At 41.6% G+C, this 17838-nt stretch overlaps 1 protein-coding gene across 2 annotated transcripts in view; it reads left to right on the forward strand.

Annotated features, from left to right (window-relative positions):
* The first annotated feature begins 10396 nt into the window (after positions 1 to 10396).
* Positions 10397 to 17838, forward strand: part of BCLAF3 (BCLAF1 and THRAP3 family member 3) — a 49691-nt gene continuing 42249 nt past the window's right edge. Inside the window, exons 1-3 of one of the 2 annotated variants that reach the window (XM_036270863.1) lie at positions 10397 to 10437; positions 12590 to 12656; positions 14650 to 14724. In XM_036270863.1, coding sequence (XP_036126756.1) covers positions 14684 to 14724 — 41 coding nt within the window. In that variant the 5' untranslated portion in view covers positions 10397 to 10437; positions 12590 to 12656; positions 14650 to 14683. Of the gene's footprint in view, positions 10438 to 12589; positions 12657 to 14649; positions 14725 to 17838 lie in introns of those variants that run through there. The other variant, XM_036270864.1, reaches the window with a different exon arrangement.

Consider the following 17838-nt stretch of genomic DNA (forward strand, 5'->3'; position numbering starts at 1 on the left):
TAGAGTATATAGCCTACACCCCCAACTGATATTTGAGGCTGACCCCTGCTTGGCTCAGCCCGCCTGCACCCAGGCGCATGCAATAAAGCCATTTTGCTCTACGTTGGCCTTGTGCCGTGGATGTGATCTCCCGCAGGCGCAGACCTTTTACATGTTACCTTTGGGGCTGGTGGTTGGAGTGTGGGAGGAGAAAAGTCAAGACAGCAGACAAACATGAATCAATATTTTTAATTGCTTGTAGAGAGATGTTGATACCATTAACCTATTTGGGAGGTCCAGAGGGGAGGTTTTGTTTTTTCGGGTGGAAGTTTACTTTGAGGTCGTGGGGAATGGTTAGAGATTGAGTAGGTAGGGAGAGGCCATAGAAGTGCATGTTCAGGTGGGATGGCCCTGGGAGGGCTTTGAGGGCCAAGCCAGGGGCTGGAAGGCCTCCTGTGCGCCCATCTGCCCAAGGCTGGAACCATGCTCCTGTCCCTCACTGAGGGGTGAGCTCCAGTCCCTAAGCCCCAACCCCTGGATCCAAGGACCTGGAACGCCCAATGCGGTCCTTCCTTCCAGGCGGACCGGGCGTCAGACGGCGCACGCGCTCTGGACAGAGCAGCAGAGGTGGGAATGGCCGACAGAGGGCGCAGGCGCCTTGGCCCCAGCAGCCCGGGAGGGGCACTCTGGCTGGGAAAGAGTTGAGAGCAGGGGTCGGGAGAGTGGGCCCCGCGCAAAGCCGCGGACAGTGGGCGGGGCCAGGGCGGGGCGAGGCGGTTCCGGAAGGAAGTGGTTCCGGGTTCGCGGCTCCGCCAGTGGTGCTGCGGCTGTGGAACGCGGTTGCTGTGTTAGGGGCGAGGCCTTAGGGGGCGGCGGCGGCTGCCGGGACCTCCGGACGGGTGAGCGGCTCTAGGGGACAGAGGAGGCGCGATGGCTGCGACCCGCGGGGAGGGCGTGCCTGTCGTGTGGGAGGGGCAGTTCTTGGGATGGCGAGTGGGGCGGCGGGGAGGATGCGGCGGCCGGGCTCGGACTCCCGGGCGACGGTTTCCCTGCCATTACCTTCGGCCGTTGGGCCGGTGACTTCTCTTAGGCTCGGTGACCCGGGCACCTACTGCAGCGGCCCCGATCCTGCCCCCGTTGTTGGGCAGGCTGCGGCCCGGGAGCGTCTGCCGTGGGGACGGGGGGAGCGGTGTCCGGGGACGGTGCCCTTGTCTCTGATGCGGCCCCCAACGCGTCGCCTGAGTGGCCGGAGCGGTGGAGCCCCCGCTTTGTCCTTCTCCAGGGGCGCTCCTGCCGCGCCGCGGCATCTTCCTCCAGAACGAGGGGTGCAGGCTGTTGTCTCCCCTGCATTGGAGTAAAACTAGTCTTTTTCAAGACGGATACTGAACATTGGCTCATCTCCTGTGCTTCTCGAGGGTGCAAGAGGAAACTGGGCCAGTCTCGTTCAGGATTGTCCGGGAGGGAGGGCGAGAAAGACATGGGAGAGAAACTTATCCTCCCAAATATTTAGCGGCCCGGTGCTTTACGAGCTGCCCCTTAGGTGATGCTTTTCTTTTCTGGAACAAAGTAGAAACTACCGGTAGAAATAGGGAATGTCTGCCAGACTTCTGGCCAGGCAACCTTTGTAGCGTTTTTCTGAATGCGAACTGGTACGAATGAAAGACTGGAATTGGAAAAGAAAAGGTTTTGGTGTGCATTCATGAGTGCTTTGCTTTTTTAACAGTATTTTAAAAATTGGTAGAAAATTGGTTAATAACAAGTTTCAGAGTACAAATATTATATAATTCAGTGCTATTTTTAGTGATAAAATGGCTACTAAAATGTTCTTTTGGAAAACCCCTCTGTTTCACTCACCCCCCTCGAAGTCTTTAAAACACGTCTTATTAGAAATATTGTAAAATATCCAGGTAAACATTGCGAATGTGCTCGCACTGGGTATATACCTCCAGTCTTATTCTGTGCAGAGATGAATGCATGAATTGTTCTAAAGTGGGTACTCTTGGTAACCTTTTTTTTTTTTGCCCATGCCCTTATATGGCTGCAGTAATTTATTTAGATGATTAGTCTCAGTTTTTCACTACTTAAATGCATTGTTGGATAAATGTAAGATGTGCATATTCATGATGAATTTCTTAGTGTACATTCCTAAATGATAGAATTGTTTTTTTAAAATATGAATTGATCAATTTCCCTCTGGAAAGATGTGCCAGTTTTCACTCCCACCAACAATCTTGAAGTGACCTTTTCCACACCCTAGCAAAAGGCAACCTTTAAAGGATTTCTATGGGACCATTTCTGTTATCTCCAACCAAGTACAGGTATCCTTCTCTAGCTATCCCTTTTTTTTTCTTTTGTTTTGGTAATCCTCATCCAAGTATATTTTTTCCGTTGATTTTTAGATATAGTGGAAGGGACAGGGGAGGAAGGGAGGGAGGGAGAGAGAGAGAAGCATCAATGTGAGAGACACATCGATTGGTTGCCTCCTGCACACACCATGACCAGCGTGGGGATCAAACCTGCAACCCAGCTAAATGCCCTTGACTGGGAATCAAACCCAGAACCCTTTGGTGCTGGCCAATACTCTAACCACTGAGCAACATCGGCCAGGACATATTCTTTTTTAAAATTATTTGTTGATAACATTTCAGTTTCTCATCTTTTATTCCACCTTTACCAGTTTAGTAAAGAAAGGTTATTTAGGTGAAGCAAGGCATCGTAGAGTGAGTGGGAGATTTGAAGTCAGGACTTCCTTGAATTCCAGTGTTATCTGATTACCTTGAACAAATCATTCTCTTTTGTAAGGGGTTGTTTCCTCAACTCTGAATTAGAGATTATAGAACATTTGCCTTACCTTTCTTACAAGGTGTTTTTAAGGGTCAAATGAGACATTTATGGAAAAATACATTTAAGCATACTTTGTCTTGTTGCTAATTATTGTCATCTTGTAAAAATTTCAGGGCACAAAAGCTTCTTGATTTTTTTTAAAGCAAATATCCGAATTTAGAAAGCTATTTTGTGATAGCCTTTGTCCCCACACTCTTTCCTTAAATCTGAAGTTTTATGCTACTGCCTCAGATTATATTAAAAACAATATCAGAGTTATAAAATTAGGTGAATGAATGAATCTGCACAAATATTGAAGGAGAAAGTATTTAAAGGCACTATATATAAAGCTGAGGAGGATAGATATAAAGCTAAATAAAACGCAGTTCTTGGGATCAAGATAAATAAAACAGTTTTTGTGTCGTACAGGTTACAGAACGTCCAAGCAATTAGAGGGCAGAAAAGCTGCTTTCCAAATTTAGACAGCAATTTTAAATGTGATGCAGGATATCAACTCTTCTGGAGTGTGCTAAAGTCCAGTTCTGCTGACTGGGCATCTATGAAATGACCAGGCAGTCTCTTCAGGATCATTTTTCTGAAGGTAGGAGTTGCAAGGTAGGGAAGTGTTAATATTGGAGTCTGAGAACCTGGATTTTAGTTTCAGGTCCTTCATTGGAGCAGATTGGTTAATCTTTTTGAGGCTCAATTTCTTCACCTATGAAATGGAAGTAATCCCAGATTCCTCAAAGGCAGGTAAGGATTAAATGAGATAGTAGTTGTGCCCTGGCCAGTTTGGCTCAGAGGTTAGAGCATCAGACTGCAGATTGAAGGGTCATGGGTTCCATTCCTGGTCAAGGGCATGTGCCTGGGTTGCAAGTTTGATCTCCAGCTCTGGTCAAGGTTGTGAGGGAGACGACCAATAGATGTGTCTCTCTCACATTGATCTTTCTCTCTCTCTCTCTCTCTCTCACACACACACACACACTTTCTCTCTCTCTCTAAAAAATCAATAGAAAACTATCCTTGGGTGAGGATTAACAATAAATAAGTAAATAAATAAATAAGCCCCTAACAGTCACTGGTAGTAATGTTTGCTAAATGACTGCTGATAAAAATTCAATTTGGACCGTTGAAGAAAGTAATATTTAAATTTTTTTTTTTTTATCCTCACCCGAGGACATTTTTCCATTTTTTGTTCAGGTAGAGTGGGAGGGAGAGAGAGGAACAGAGAGAGAGAGAAACATCCATGTGAAAGGAACACATCGAGTGGCTGCCACCCGCACGACTGACCAGGGCCGGGGACAAACTGCAACCGAGGTACATGCCCTTAGCGGGAACCGAACCCGGGTCTCTCAGGACCGCAGGCCAACGCTCTAACCGCTGAGCCAAACCGGCCAGGGGTGAAGAAAGTAATATTTAAATGTGGAATATTGGGAGAAATTTGACTTTATTATTTGGAGTCGATATTCAGGAACCAAGGAAACATTAAATTAATTGGACCTAGATGCATCTCTATTGTGACTGTCCTCCTGTAATGTATTCTCAGTGCTAGGCACAGAGTCCTCCCTTATCAACAATAAACCTGTTCAAGTTGCTGCCATTTTGAAACCTCCTCCTTAAACCCCTGTCATCGGGCCGCAACCCAGTTTCCCTTCTCCCTTTCCAGCTAAACCGTTAGAAGGAGTTAATAATTAGCTTTCTCAGTCTCCTTACCTTCCACCGAAACCATGTGGTCACATTTTTCATTTCTTTTATGGGATACCTGTGCAGCTTTTGCCATTAAAGTCTCCTTTCTTGAAATATCCTTCTTTGGTTTCTGAGATTCTATGCTCCAGGGTTTCTTCCTTCCTCAGAAGATATACCTTTTAGTCTTTTTGGCTAGTTCATCTTCAAAAGGTTGGTGTTTCTGTAGGCTTGATATTTTTTTTTGTGATATACTGGCTCTGGAATAATTTATAGAGCATTGAGGCTATCTGGTGTGAAGGGTTGGTAGAATTCCCCTGTGAAACCATTTGGACCTGATGCTTTTTCACAGAGTAAATTATTATCTCCTTAATAATTTTCTCTAGTCTATGGAAATTGATCTATTTAAACTTTCTAACTCTAATGGGGTCAATTTTAATAATTTGTATTTTTCTAGCAAATTATTCTTTTCATCTGGATTTTCAAATTTATTAGATAGAGGACTACAAAATAATATCTTGTGATTTAAATTTTTTTTCTTCTATTTCCTTGGTTATTTCCCCTTTGTCATTTCTTATTTTGTATATTTGTACTTTCTCCCTTTTTTCTTAATTAAGTTGTATAGTGCTTTATCTATTTTAATATTTTCAAAAACTACAGAATTTTGAGTTATTACTTAAATCTAGTTTTCTATTATTTTCTACTTTTATCTTTATTATTTCCTTTCTGTGCTTTCTTTTGGTTTACCTTGTTATTTTTTTTAGGTTATTTTTACCATGAAAATGAATTTATGGATTTTTAGTCTTTCATTTGTATTGATAAATATATTTAGTGTAATGAGTTTTTCCTTTGATCGCTGTTTTAAATGCATACCATTGAATCCCATATGAATGCTTTTATTGTCATTAGTTCTTTAAAAAATTATCATTTTAGTTATAGAATACAGGAGTGATTTAATAGAAGGTTTTAAAATTTCTAGGTAGAAGGGCTTTTCTGTTTTTGTTTGTTTTTGTTAGTAACTTCTAGTTTTATTGCATTATAATCAGAGACTATTGTTTGTAATATTTCTGTTTTATGGAAGTTACTGGTGTTTTCTTTGTAATCTAATATATGATTATTTTTGGTGAATGTAGTGTGGACACTTTAGAAGAATGTGTATTCTCTAATATCAGAGTGTAGAGTTTGATAAATAGCCTTAACATTTACCCTATTGGTTGTGCTATTTAGATGTTCTATCTCCTTATTTTTGGGTCACCTAATATACCACTGAGAATGCTGTATTAAAGTCTATTATTAGTGTGTTTCTACCTATGTTTCCTTGCATCTCTTGTAGTTTTTGTTTCATAAAAGTGGATGCTATGTCACACTCATGTGAATATGTCAATTTTAATTTATTCTATCTTCATCATGAATTGTGGCTTTAAGCATTAAAAAGTGTCTTTCTTTGTATGCATGCTTTGGGGCTTGAATTCTGCCTTGCCTTATCCCAGGATTGCTACCCCTGCTCTCCTTCTGGAAACATCTGCCTGGTACACTTTGGCCAGGCTTTTACTTTTAACCTTTCAGAATCACTTTGTTTTTTTTATTTATTTATTTATTTATTTATTTATTTATTTATTTATTTTTATTTTTTTAATCCTCACCCGAGGATATTTTTCTGTTTATCTTCAGATAGAGTGGGAGGGAGGGAGGGAGAGAGAAGCATCAGCGTGAAAGGGACACATCAACTGGTTGCCTCTTACACAACCCTGACCAGGGCCTGGGACAAACTGCAACTAAGGTACATGCCCTTGACCAGAATCGAACCCGCGACTCTTTGGTCTGTGGGCCGATGCTCTAACCCCTGAGCCAAACCAGCCAGGACATAATCACTTTGTTTTAGTTGTATCTTTTATATACCTCCTTGAGTTTTGTTTTGTGATCCAAATTGTGTGTTTCTACGTATTTCTGTTCTTAATTTTAAAATTTATGATTCGAAGTAAGGTTTTTAAAAGATATATCCTTAAATGCTTTGAGTTATATTTATTCTGTTTGGACTACAGACTTAGAACTTTCTTCTGCTTTATGGTTTTTGGGAGGAGGAATTTCCCTCAGTTGAGAAATTATTTCTCCACGTTTTTATAAACACATTGGGATATCTGACTTTACAAGTTTTGCAAATCTCATAAGTATGAAATGGTATCTTATTGTTTTGATTTTATTTTCCTGATTAGGTAAGGTTGAGTATCTTTTCCTATGTTTGTTGGACATTTATGTTTCCTCTTTGTTGAAAACTCAAAGGATATAGCTGCCATTGACTGAGGTGAGACAGACTGTAGGAGGAGCAGGTTGTGGAGGGAGGTCAGTTCGTTCGTTCTTGGACACGTTTACAGCATCTAGTAGGCTGCTGGATATGTACGATTGAAGCACAGAGGATCGGTGGTTCTTGGTTTTTTTTTTTTGGTTTTTTTTTATCCTCACCTGAGGACATTTTTCCATTTTTTGTTCAGGTAGAGTGGGAGGGAGAGAGAGGAAGAGAGAGAGAAACATCGATGTGAAAGGGACACATCGAGTGGCTGCCACCCGCACGACCAACCAGAGCCAGGGACAAACTGCAACCGAGGTACATGCCCTTAGCGGGAACCGAACCCTGGTCTCTCGGGACCGCAGGCCGAAGCTCTAACCGCTGAGCCAAACCGGCCAGGGCGATTCTTGGTTTATAGAGTATTTAAAGCCGTGAAACTGAATGAGCGTGTACACTGGGGAGAAAGTCTAGACAGTGAGAAGTCCAAACACTGAAGCCGGTATTCAGAGGAAGACTGGATTCGCGATTTAGGGGTCAGGGTGGTGACAGGGGAGATGAGAAAGCCAGCAAAGGAGATAGAGGAATTGTTACAGGTAGGGGAAAAACCTGAAAAGTGCAGTATTCTGAAATCCAAGTGAGGAAATGTTTTGGAGACCAAGGTATGATGGTCACGTGCTGTTAGTAGGTCCAGGAGGAGGAGGAGCCATAACCATTGGATTTAACAACATGGATTTCATTAGTGATCTTGACTAGAGCAGTTTGCTGCAGTGGTGGAGTAGAAAGCCAGATTGGTGAAGGACCAAGCAAGAATGGAAAGACATTTCCATTTTTTATTTTTTGAGGAACCTCCATTCTGTTTTCTGTAGTGGCTGTGTCAATTTCCATTCCCACCCACAGTGGAGGAGGGTTCCCTTTTCTCCACATCCTGGCCAACACTTGTTTGTTGATCTATTGATGATAGCAATTCTGATAGGTGTGAGATGATACCTCATTGTAGGTTTTTTTTGTTTTTTTTTTTTTTGGTACGTGCCCCTAGCAGGAACTGAACCCGGGACTCTCCGGTCCACAGACTGATACTCCAACCGCTGAGCCAAACAGGCCAGGGCTCATTGTGGTTTTAATTTGCATTTTTCTGATGATTAGTGATGTTGAGCATCTTTTCATATGTCTATTGGCCATCTGTATGTCCTCTTTGGAGAAGTGTCTATTCAGGTCCTTTGCCCATTTTTTAATTGGACAGATTGATAGTTACAAAACAGCCACAGGGATGTAAAGCACAGTATAGGGAATATAATCAATGATAGTGTAATAACTATGTATGGTGCCAGCTGGGTACTGGAAATATCAGGGGGGACACTTTCTAAAGTATATGGTTGTCTAATGACTATGCTGCACAGCTCAAACTAATACAAAATAATACTGATTGTCAACTGTAATAGAATTTTTTTTTAGTAAAGAATGACTAAAATAAACATGTTATGCACATCCCCATGGCCACAACATAAACAAATCCAGCCCCCCCCCAAAAAAAAGAATGGAAAGGGAGTAATCAGGGGGAATGGCTTTGGTTTACTGGCAGCCCTTTGAGAAATTTCCTTGTAAAAGGAGAGATATGTCGGTAGCCCCAGGGCTGTGGTTCCTGAGAGCTGGGGGAATTGCCCGAGGTTCTATGGTGACTGGAAGGACCTATTGGAGAGGGGAACCTTGTTGTGAGCCAAAAAAGAACTGCTGAAGCTGGGTCTTCAGCTGGGGGAGATGTGTCCAGTGCTGTCCTGCTAGGGATGGCCACTATGGAACCAGAATTCTCTTTAGCATCCACCTGAGAGTGGACGCGCCTGCTGTCCAGTCATCATCTTTATTTTTTCTCAGAGGAAGGGAGAGAGAGAAACATTGATTTGTTGTTCCACTGATTTATGCAGTCATTGGTTGCCTCTTTTTGTTTTTTTCCCCTACCTTTTGGTTGTCTCTCAAACCTTTGTGATTGTGCAAGCAGTCTGTTTTATTATTGGTTGCTTCTTGTATGTGCCCTGACCAGGGATCATCAAAGCCGCAACCTTGGCATATCTGGACAGCACTTTAACGAACTGAGCTATGAAGTCTGGGCTTAGTAACCATCATTTCATGTATAAGGGCAGATGGGTTCATTCACTGCCTCTAGCCCTGTGCAGTTCCTCTGAAGTAGCAGTAAAAACAAATTTATTTTCTCTTATTGACATGTCTTTATCCCTAGTCACAAAACCTGCTGTCGTAGTGTCTCTCTCTCTCTCTCTGTCTGTCTCTCTCTCTCTCTCTCTCTCTTTCTCCCCCTCCCTATCTTCCACCCTCTCCTGGTCTCCCCCTCTCTCCCTCCCTCCCTCTGACTCTTCCTCTCCCTCTCCCTCTTTTTCTCTTTCTATCCCTCTCCCTCTCCCTCTCTCCCTCACTATCTCCCTTTCTTTTTCTCCCCCTCTTCCTCTCCCTCTCTGTCTCCCTCTCTCCCACTTTCTTTTTTTTTTTTTTTTAATCCTCACCCGAGGACATTTTTCCATTTTTTGTACAGATAGAGTGGGAGTGAGAGAGAGGAAGAGAGAGAGAGAGAGAGAAACATCGACATGAAAGGGACACACCGAGTGGCTGCCACCCGCACAACCAACCAGGGCCGGGGACAAACTGCAACCGAGATACATGCCCTTAGCGGGAACCGAACCCGGGTCTCTCCGGACCGCAGGCCGATGCTCCAACCGCTGAGCCAAACCGGCCAGGGCCCTCTCTCCCACTTTCCCTGGCTCTCTCCCTCTTCACCCTTTACCTCTTCCAGTCCCTCTCTCTCTTTCTCCTCTCTCTCACTCTCTCTCTCTCTCCCTCCCTCCCTTTTCTAAAGCTGGTTCCTTTAATTAATTTTGCTAGTCATAAGTAAGTTAGTTTAAATCAGGGGTCAGCAAGCTGATTCTGTAAAGGACCAATAAATAAAATATTTACCTAAAATAGTAAATGTTTAAGGCTTTGAAGGCTACAGATAGCCTGTCACATATTCTTTTTTTTTTCACAACCCTTTAAAAAGGTAAAAACCATTCTTAGCTCAGACTCAAAGGCTTAAATAAACTTTCCTCTCTTATCCATTAAGCCCCTGAGCCAGTGCTTTTCATTACTAGCTGATGTGCACTAAGCAATTGCAAGTGAAGTTAACTTTTTAAGAAACAGCTTTAGTGACATATAATTTACAGGTTTAACGTGTGCGATTCTGTGGTTTTTAGTATGTTTGCAGAGCTGTACAACCATCTCTGTAATACCTGATCTAAAATAGAGCATCTTCCTCACTCAAAGCTTGCTTGTTCGGGTTTTTTGTTGTTGTTTTATAGCTTTGGGGTATAATTTGTGTGCAACAAAACTTAACCATTTTGAGTAAATAGTTTGAATGTAACCATTTTGAGTAAATAGTTTGAATGTCTATAAAGCTTATTTTAATATTAGCAAAGGAAAATATCCTCACACTTTTTCTTTATCATGTAATCAGTAAATCTCACTTGGAAACATTTTCTCCCAAGTGACCCCCACCTATTTCTTTAAGCCAGTGACTCTGTAGTTCCTGGACCAGCAGCATGGTCGTGTGCATCACCTGGAAACTTGCTGGAAGTGGGGCTCACCCCTGGGGTAGAGCTCAGCAATCTGTGTTTTAACCAGCCGTTCAGGTAATTCTGATACACACTAAAGTTTGAGAACCGTTGCTCTAAGGCATATCCCTGAGTGGAATTGCTGGGCCTATGGGATATGAGCATGCTCAAATTTAATGGGTACTGCCAGCCCCTTCCAAATTGATTATACTTATGTATACTCACCTAGCAGTATATGAGAGTTCCCATCGTTCCACATCCTCACCAGCACTCTAGAACGTGCAACTTCTTTTTATTTTTTTGGTCTATCCGAGGGGTGTGGGGTGGTTATGATCTTAATTTGTATTTACTCAGTGACTAAAGAGGTTGAACATATCAGATGTCTGTAAGTCATCTGAGTTTATGTTCTGTAATATGCTATCTGGAGTCTTTTGCCTATTGAAATAAATACAATTATATAAATAAATAATCACAGTGTATTGAAATAATCACAGTGTATTGAAATAACTACAGAATAAACCCAGAATTCCCAAGAACAAATAAACTCAGAAGGAAAAAAATAAAGTCAAGGAAAGAATCCCCAGGAATATGATGGTCCAAGAGTCCCAAAAGAATAGGGATTTAGGGATTTGTCAGGCAGACTGAGGGAAGGCCATCGATATGGTACAAACAGCATGGCCTACAGAGAAAGCAAGTAGTATGGTATATGTGGAGGAAAAGACACACATAAGGCTGGGAGAAAGGTAGGAAGGGACTAGATGTACATATTTTAAATTTGTTTAATCTTACTGATTGTTGGGCATTTGGGTTGTAATAAGTTTGAGTGGTTTTCTTTCCTATCATAAAGCTGATACAAACATCTTAGTATATATAGCTGCTTATTTCTTTTAAATTATTATCTTGGAATGATAAGTTTAAACTGAAATTATTAGATTAAAGGAAAGTAGGCGAGATTAGTGTTATAATTTCTTGCATATTTGAAGATGCCTCATCATTAAGGAAATGCAAATCAAAACCACAGTTTAGGTACCACTTCACCCCCACTAGGATGGCCATAATAAAAAACACAGACAGTAACACATGTTGGTGAACATGTGGAAATGTTGCTGGTGGAAATGTAAAATGAAGAAACTGCTTAGAAAAATGTGTAAGTCTCTCAAAGTAAAACAGAGTTATCATATGACCCAGCAATTCACTCCTAGGTATATACACTAGAGAAATAAAAACATGTCCATACAAAAACTTGCACACAGATATTCATAACAGCATTATGTATAATAACCAAAAAAACAAGCACCTCAGATGTCCATTGAGAGATAAATGAATGAACACAATGTGGTATATCCATAAAATGGAATATTATTTAGCCATAAGAAATGAAGTACTGATACGTGGTAAAACAGGGATGACCTTTGAAAATGTTATGCTAAGGGAAAGAAACCAGTTAAAAAAGACCACATATTGTGTGATTCCATTTATATGAAAGGCCCGTGGTAGGCAAATCCAGAGAAACAGGAGATTTGAAACCAATGGACATAGACAACAATGTTGGGGGGGGGTGGGCAGGATCAGGAGGAGGGTGTCAGTGGGGGGAAAAGGAGAAACATCTGTAAAATAAATAAATGAAAGAAAGAAAGTAGATTTGTAGATTTGTGGTTGTCAGGCAGGGACTTATCAAAGGAGGGAAAGAAGGGGGAGAGACTGCTAATAGAGTTTCTTTTAGAGGGGATGAAAATGTTCTAAAATTAAATTGTGATGGCTGTACATTCCTGTGAATATACTAAAAAATGTTGAATTGTGCACTTTATATAGGTGAATTGTATGGTATGTGAATTATATCTAAATAAACCTATTTTTCAAAAACATAAAATGGAAAATAAGATTACTTTCCAGGAAAAAAAATGCTTTTTCATTATCACCAAGACTATTTGGTGTTCACCCCACACAACCTTTAGGTTTATTATTTTTGTTCAGTTTAATAGGAATGAACTGATATCCAAAGCTTCTTTAGTCAAATTATAAGTTCCTTCAGTAGAATGTAAGGTTCAGATGGCAGAACTTTTTGCCTATTTTTGTTCACTGCTGTATCCTCAGAACAGTGCCTGGCAGATAATAGGTACTCAGTAACATTTCTTGAAGGAATGCATTTTGATATTTTTAGTTAGGAAGTAGTAAATATTTCCCCCTTATCTTAATTTCTTAGTACATCTGAACTAATTCTTCTTCCTAGCCTCAAATTCGTTTCGGAATGAAGCAGTGTAATAATTGAATGAATTGAACTGAATGTGCTTCTTCTGGTGAGTGATCTGATTTAAGTCCTTTGACTTTATATGCTTTTACTTTCTTCTGAGTTTCATTATGACAATAGTTTGCAAATGTCTGACCGTAAAGACCCCCCCCCCCCCTTTTTTTGTTAATCCTTACCGGAGGATATTTTTTCCATTGATTTTTTTTTTTTTTTTTTTTTAGAGAGAAGGAAGGGAGGGGAGAGAGAGAGAAGGAGAGAGAAACAGCCCTATGAGAGAGAGACAGCGATTGGTTGCCTCCTGCATGCTCACTGACTGGGACCGGGATCGAACCTGCAACCCAGGTACATGCCCTTGACTGGGAGTTGAACTGGTGACCCTGTGGTGTGCAGGCCAACGCTCTAACCACTGAGCGGCACCGACCAGATATCCCTTTTTAAACCGATATCAGCGTAATGATACTTGTACTTTCTATATCAGTCAGTAAAAAAACTATATGGTGGCAAGAAGCCCCATATATATATATATATATATATATATATATTTTTTTAAATATGTTTTTATTGATCTTTTTAGAGAAGAGGGGAGAGAGAGAGAGAGAAACATCAATCAGCTAGCTGCCTCCTGCACTCCCCCTTACTGGGGATTGAGCCCGCAACCCGGGCATATGCCCTGACTGGGAATTGAACTGGGACCTCTCCATCCATGGAATGACACTCAATCCACTGAGCCACACCGGCCAGGCGAAGCCATTTATATTTTAACAATCACCACAGTATCTTCAGAAATTTGTAAAATAGAGGTTATAATATGTGAGACATATATTACATACGTGCATGGTGGATGTATGTATTACTCATGGACCCATGGCAATAATCTTGAAAGTCACCAGAGGTTTGGGGCCAGTAAGTTCAGAACTACTTAATTATAGTATCAGAACTAAGGAGGGTTACTGAAATATACATAATAGGTAGTATAGATTATACCCTAATCACGCGTTTTTAAAATTCAGTCCCTAAAGCTATCAGTTTCTTTTAAAGACTGAAATATATATATAAATAATCCTCACCCGAGAACAAATTTATTGATTTTTTAGAAAGAGAGGAAGGGAGAAAGATATCTGTTAGTTGTTTCCCATAGGAAGCCTGACCTGGGATCGAACCCACAACCTAGGTATGTGCCCTGACCACGAATTGAACCTGCATCCCTTTGGTGTACGGGGCAGTACTCCAACCAACTGAACCACCCCACCAGGGCAAGACTGAAGTATATATTTTTTTAAGTCAAGTTTGTATCTTTTAAATTTTACTTATTTGACATATTTTAGCCAAAACCAAAATCAGAAGCAAGCCGAATGTTTAATCATGCTTAATTAAGTTTTGATATATTTACCTGGTGGAAGTTAGGTAAACTTGAAAATTATAATTGAGCATTGTAATTCTTATTATTTGACCATTTAAAAGCAGGAGCTATCATCAAGTATTCTTAAACATTTTAACTGTGATTATATGAAGTGTCTTTGTACATGGTGAAAGACAGGAGGGTAGTAGTGGTTGTATTCAGAATAATTCTGGGTAATTTTTCCCCCTTTTTGGAACACTTACTTGGCAGTTGCTCTGTGCCAGGCACTATTCTAAGCTCTTTTCATGAATCAACTCAGGGATCATCAAACTATACTGCATTTGGTGTTTGGGGCCTGTTTGTGTGTGTGTGTGGGGGGGGGCTTGAGTTAAGAATGGTTTTTGTATTTTTAAAGGGTTATTTAAAAAAAGAAGAAGATGCATAGAAACTGTATATGGCCCGTAAAGCCTAAAATAGTTACCAGCTGGCCCTTTGCAGAAAATGTTTGCTCACCCCTGATTCAATTCATTTCTATCCTCACAACATTACGATAAGGTGGGTCCTCATCCTCATTTTACACATGAGGAAACTGAGGCACAGAGGGCTTAAGTAATTTTTTTTTTTTTTGTCGGTGACATTCACTGTTTTTAGAGCAGATTGTAGACTCTTTCTACAAACTTGCTAATATTGTGTTTCTTTTCAGTGTAAAAAGTGGATAGTGGCTTACATGTCACGGAATGGCACAGTCACGTTCTAGATCCCCCAGGTGGAAATACAGGTGAGCAATTCTTAGCTTAGCAGGGCAAGCTTGGATTTGAGATATACTTTGACTTTCAAATTCACCAGTATTATTAAGAACCTATTTTAATGAGCTCATGGGACATGGTTATTCATCGTAAGTGCTTTACAGTAATTGAAGTTGTATTTCTAGGAGCTGGCAGTTTTCTTTTTTTTTTGGTTAATCCTCACCCAAGGATATTTTTCCATTGATTTTTAGATAGAGTGGAAGGGAGGGAGAGAGAGAGAGTAACATTGATGTGAGAGAGACATATCGATTGGTCGCCTCTTACATGACCTTGACCAGGGCCAGGGATCAAACTTGCAACCCAGGTATGTGCCCCTGACCGGGAGTTGAACTTGTGGCCCTTTGGTCCACAGGCCAATACTCTAACCACTGAGCCAAATTGGCCAGGGCTGACAGTTTAATTATGGCTGGCAGCTAGAATTAATCTATAGTAAAAAGAAATGCAATGACCACAGCAAGGGAGAGTGAGAAACGTCTTTGAGAGTGTTCTATATTTTGCATTAGTAAGTGGTTTAGAACTTTTCAGTGTGTATTTTATTTTTCGCATAATCAATATGTTTGGAGACATAGGGAGTTAGAAAATTGGGAGTTTCCTATTTCTTCTTCATGGCAGAATAATAGAGTTTTGAATAACTGAGGTCATTCAGCTCTCCTTTTTCCTGGTTGGTAGTATCAAACGTGTATATATATAATTAGATTGCAACAGTTCTACTAATTTTATTGTATACCTGCTATAGGCAATTTCGGGGACTACAAAGGCAAATACAACACCTTAATGGCCCTTAGCAAGCTCCCAAGCTGGCTGGGGAGATTGATACCATAGCCAGCTATGAGATGGGGGGGAAAATGTGATGCTACTGAGTGAGACAGAGTATTCTGAATCCACAGGGAGAGAATACTTCTGCTTTTGTGGAGGGGGGAGGGGGATACTAAGAAAGTCTTCAAAAAGAGATGAAATTAGCTGGTCATTTAAAGATGAGTAAAATCTCTTAAGGCAGGAGGAGAGAATAGTTTGCCAGGTAAGGGGGACAACAGGAACAAAGGCACAGAGCTGTGAAAGTGACTAGTGCCTTCTAAAGCTCATAAAAAGGACCATAATTACATACACAAAAGGCAGACAAAGATTTTTTTTTAATGTTTTTATTGATTCGAGAGGGAGAGAGAGAGAGAAACATCAACGTGAGGGTGGAGCACTGATGGACTGCCTTCTGCACGCCTTTTGGTGAGGATCGAACCCACACCCCAGGCGTGTGCCCTGACCGGGAATCAAACCAGCAACTCTTGGTGCTTTGGTCAACGCTCAGTCCACCAAGCCACACCGGCTGGGCCAGACCAAGATTTTTCACGTTAATATGAGACTTGGCCATTGTGCTTGTTTCATTGTGGTTCTACAATGACTAATCAATCATTTCTTCAACAATATTAATGTGGAGTTTACAAGACCAGGTTGTAGTGGGGAGGATCTTCAAAAATGGGGCATGTGAAGAAGCGAATGATTTTAACATAGAGGGCATCACAGAGGTCATTTTGTGTCACCCTTTTGTGGCAGGCCCTGGTGAGGGGGCACAAAAGAATCTGCCAAGCTTAGTGCTTGATTTCCAGATTCCTTCTTAGGACTCTGAAAAATTATGAAGGGTCTGATATTTTACCCGACTTGCAAGCTAACACGTGAGCCTATAACAAGGTGCTCCTGGAGCAGAGGCAAAGGTCTTTATTTCTCATAGTACAGCACACAGCCTGAGCTTCCTGTTCCCTGTGTTCCCCTCACCCCCCGACCCCCTGAGGGTAGGTCTTGCAGAAGAAACAGTGGAGTGACGACATAGCTGAGGAACCCAAGTCCCAGACATAGCTGAGGAACCCAAGTCCCCGGAGGGGCTTTGGTCTTAGAGGAGACATTATCGTATTATCCTGGATAGCAAACAAATCAGCCCTCTGTCCCTGAGGGAGGCCCTGGCTCCATCTTCCCAGGCTGTTTGCCTTGGAACAAAAGCTGTCGGTGCCTCCGCTTGCAAGGTGTGTAGAGTAGGAGAGACCCATGGAGAATTATCTCCCAACAGACTCCTTGGGTCTCTTTCTTCCCTTTAGGAGAACTGAAAATAATAGCAACCATTCCAGCAATCTCCCTCAGAAGAAAGGGGCACTATGCAATAAAACCTTAAAGTGAAATAGAATATCAAAGTGTATTCAATGTGAAGTATGAATTAAAGTAAGAGATTGACTATTTTGTCCAGTCTGGAAGTCCTCGGCCTCTGGCCGCCAGCGTTGCTCCCTAGCGGTGGAAGAAATGAAATCTTCCAGGAAGTCCTCAGAGGCCCCCCAGTTGCTTCTCCCTGTGTTGATGAGGTGCAGCCAGCTGGATGACAGCTTCTGCTTCAGCTAAATAACACATTCACCAGTACATGTAGCTTGGTGATTGTAGAAGGAGATATTGCCGAGTCCAGTATATAAATCCCAGTATGTACGTGAGGGAGCTAAATCTGCCTCTTTTCTTGTAGGGAGTACACAGACAGGTCACCAAGTGGAAAGAGTTTTACTCATGGTTGTTCCAACTCTGGGACAGCATCTGAAGACAAAGTGATAACAAAAGCAGCAAGGGTAGCAGCCTCATTGATTAGAAGATAATAAAACCCTCAGGGAGGAGATGGGGAGATTGCCCAGGTTCGATGGGAGGAAATGTCCCCAGGTGCAGAATTGTACTTCGATGTATTCCAGATAGTGGTGCTCTTCCCTCTTATCCTGAAATCTAGGCAACTTAGACTGACTGGTTTCCCTGGATACATTAGTCTTCCTCCTCAGTGGGAATGGAAGGCTCGATGTTGGCAATGCTGAGGCGTTAGAGTTACAGAAAGGATGTGTTGTGCCTGGAGAGCATTATAGCAGCATAAAAGCACACATTCATAGAAGTTACTAGCTCTGTTTCAGCAACACAGCTTTTATTTTGTGTGTAAGGGAAGTGGTCTGGGAGAGAAAAGCAACTTACCTATGTCAGTAGTATTTATGGAGTCATCAAGCATGAGATTCAAGTCTTAAGACCCTCTTCTTCCCTGACCTCCACGTACTGTTTAAGTATGTATTTTTTTTTGCTCT

This window comes from Molossus molossus, unplaced genomic scaffold, assembly GCF_014108415.1.
Source record: "Molossus molossus isolate mMolMol1 unplaced genomic scaffold, mMolMol1.p scaffold_m16_p_2, whole genome shotgun sequence".
NCBI classification, from domain to species: domain Eukaryota; kingdom Metazoa; phylum Chordata; class Mammalia; order Chiroptera; family Molossidae; genus Molossus; species Molossus molossus.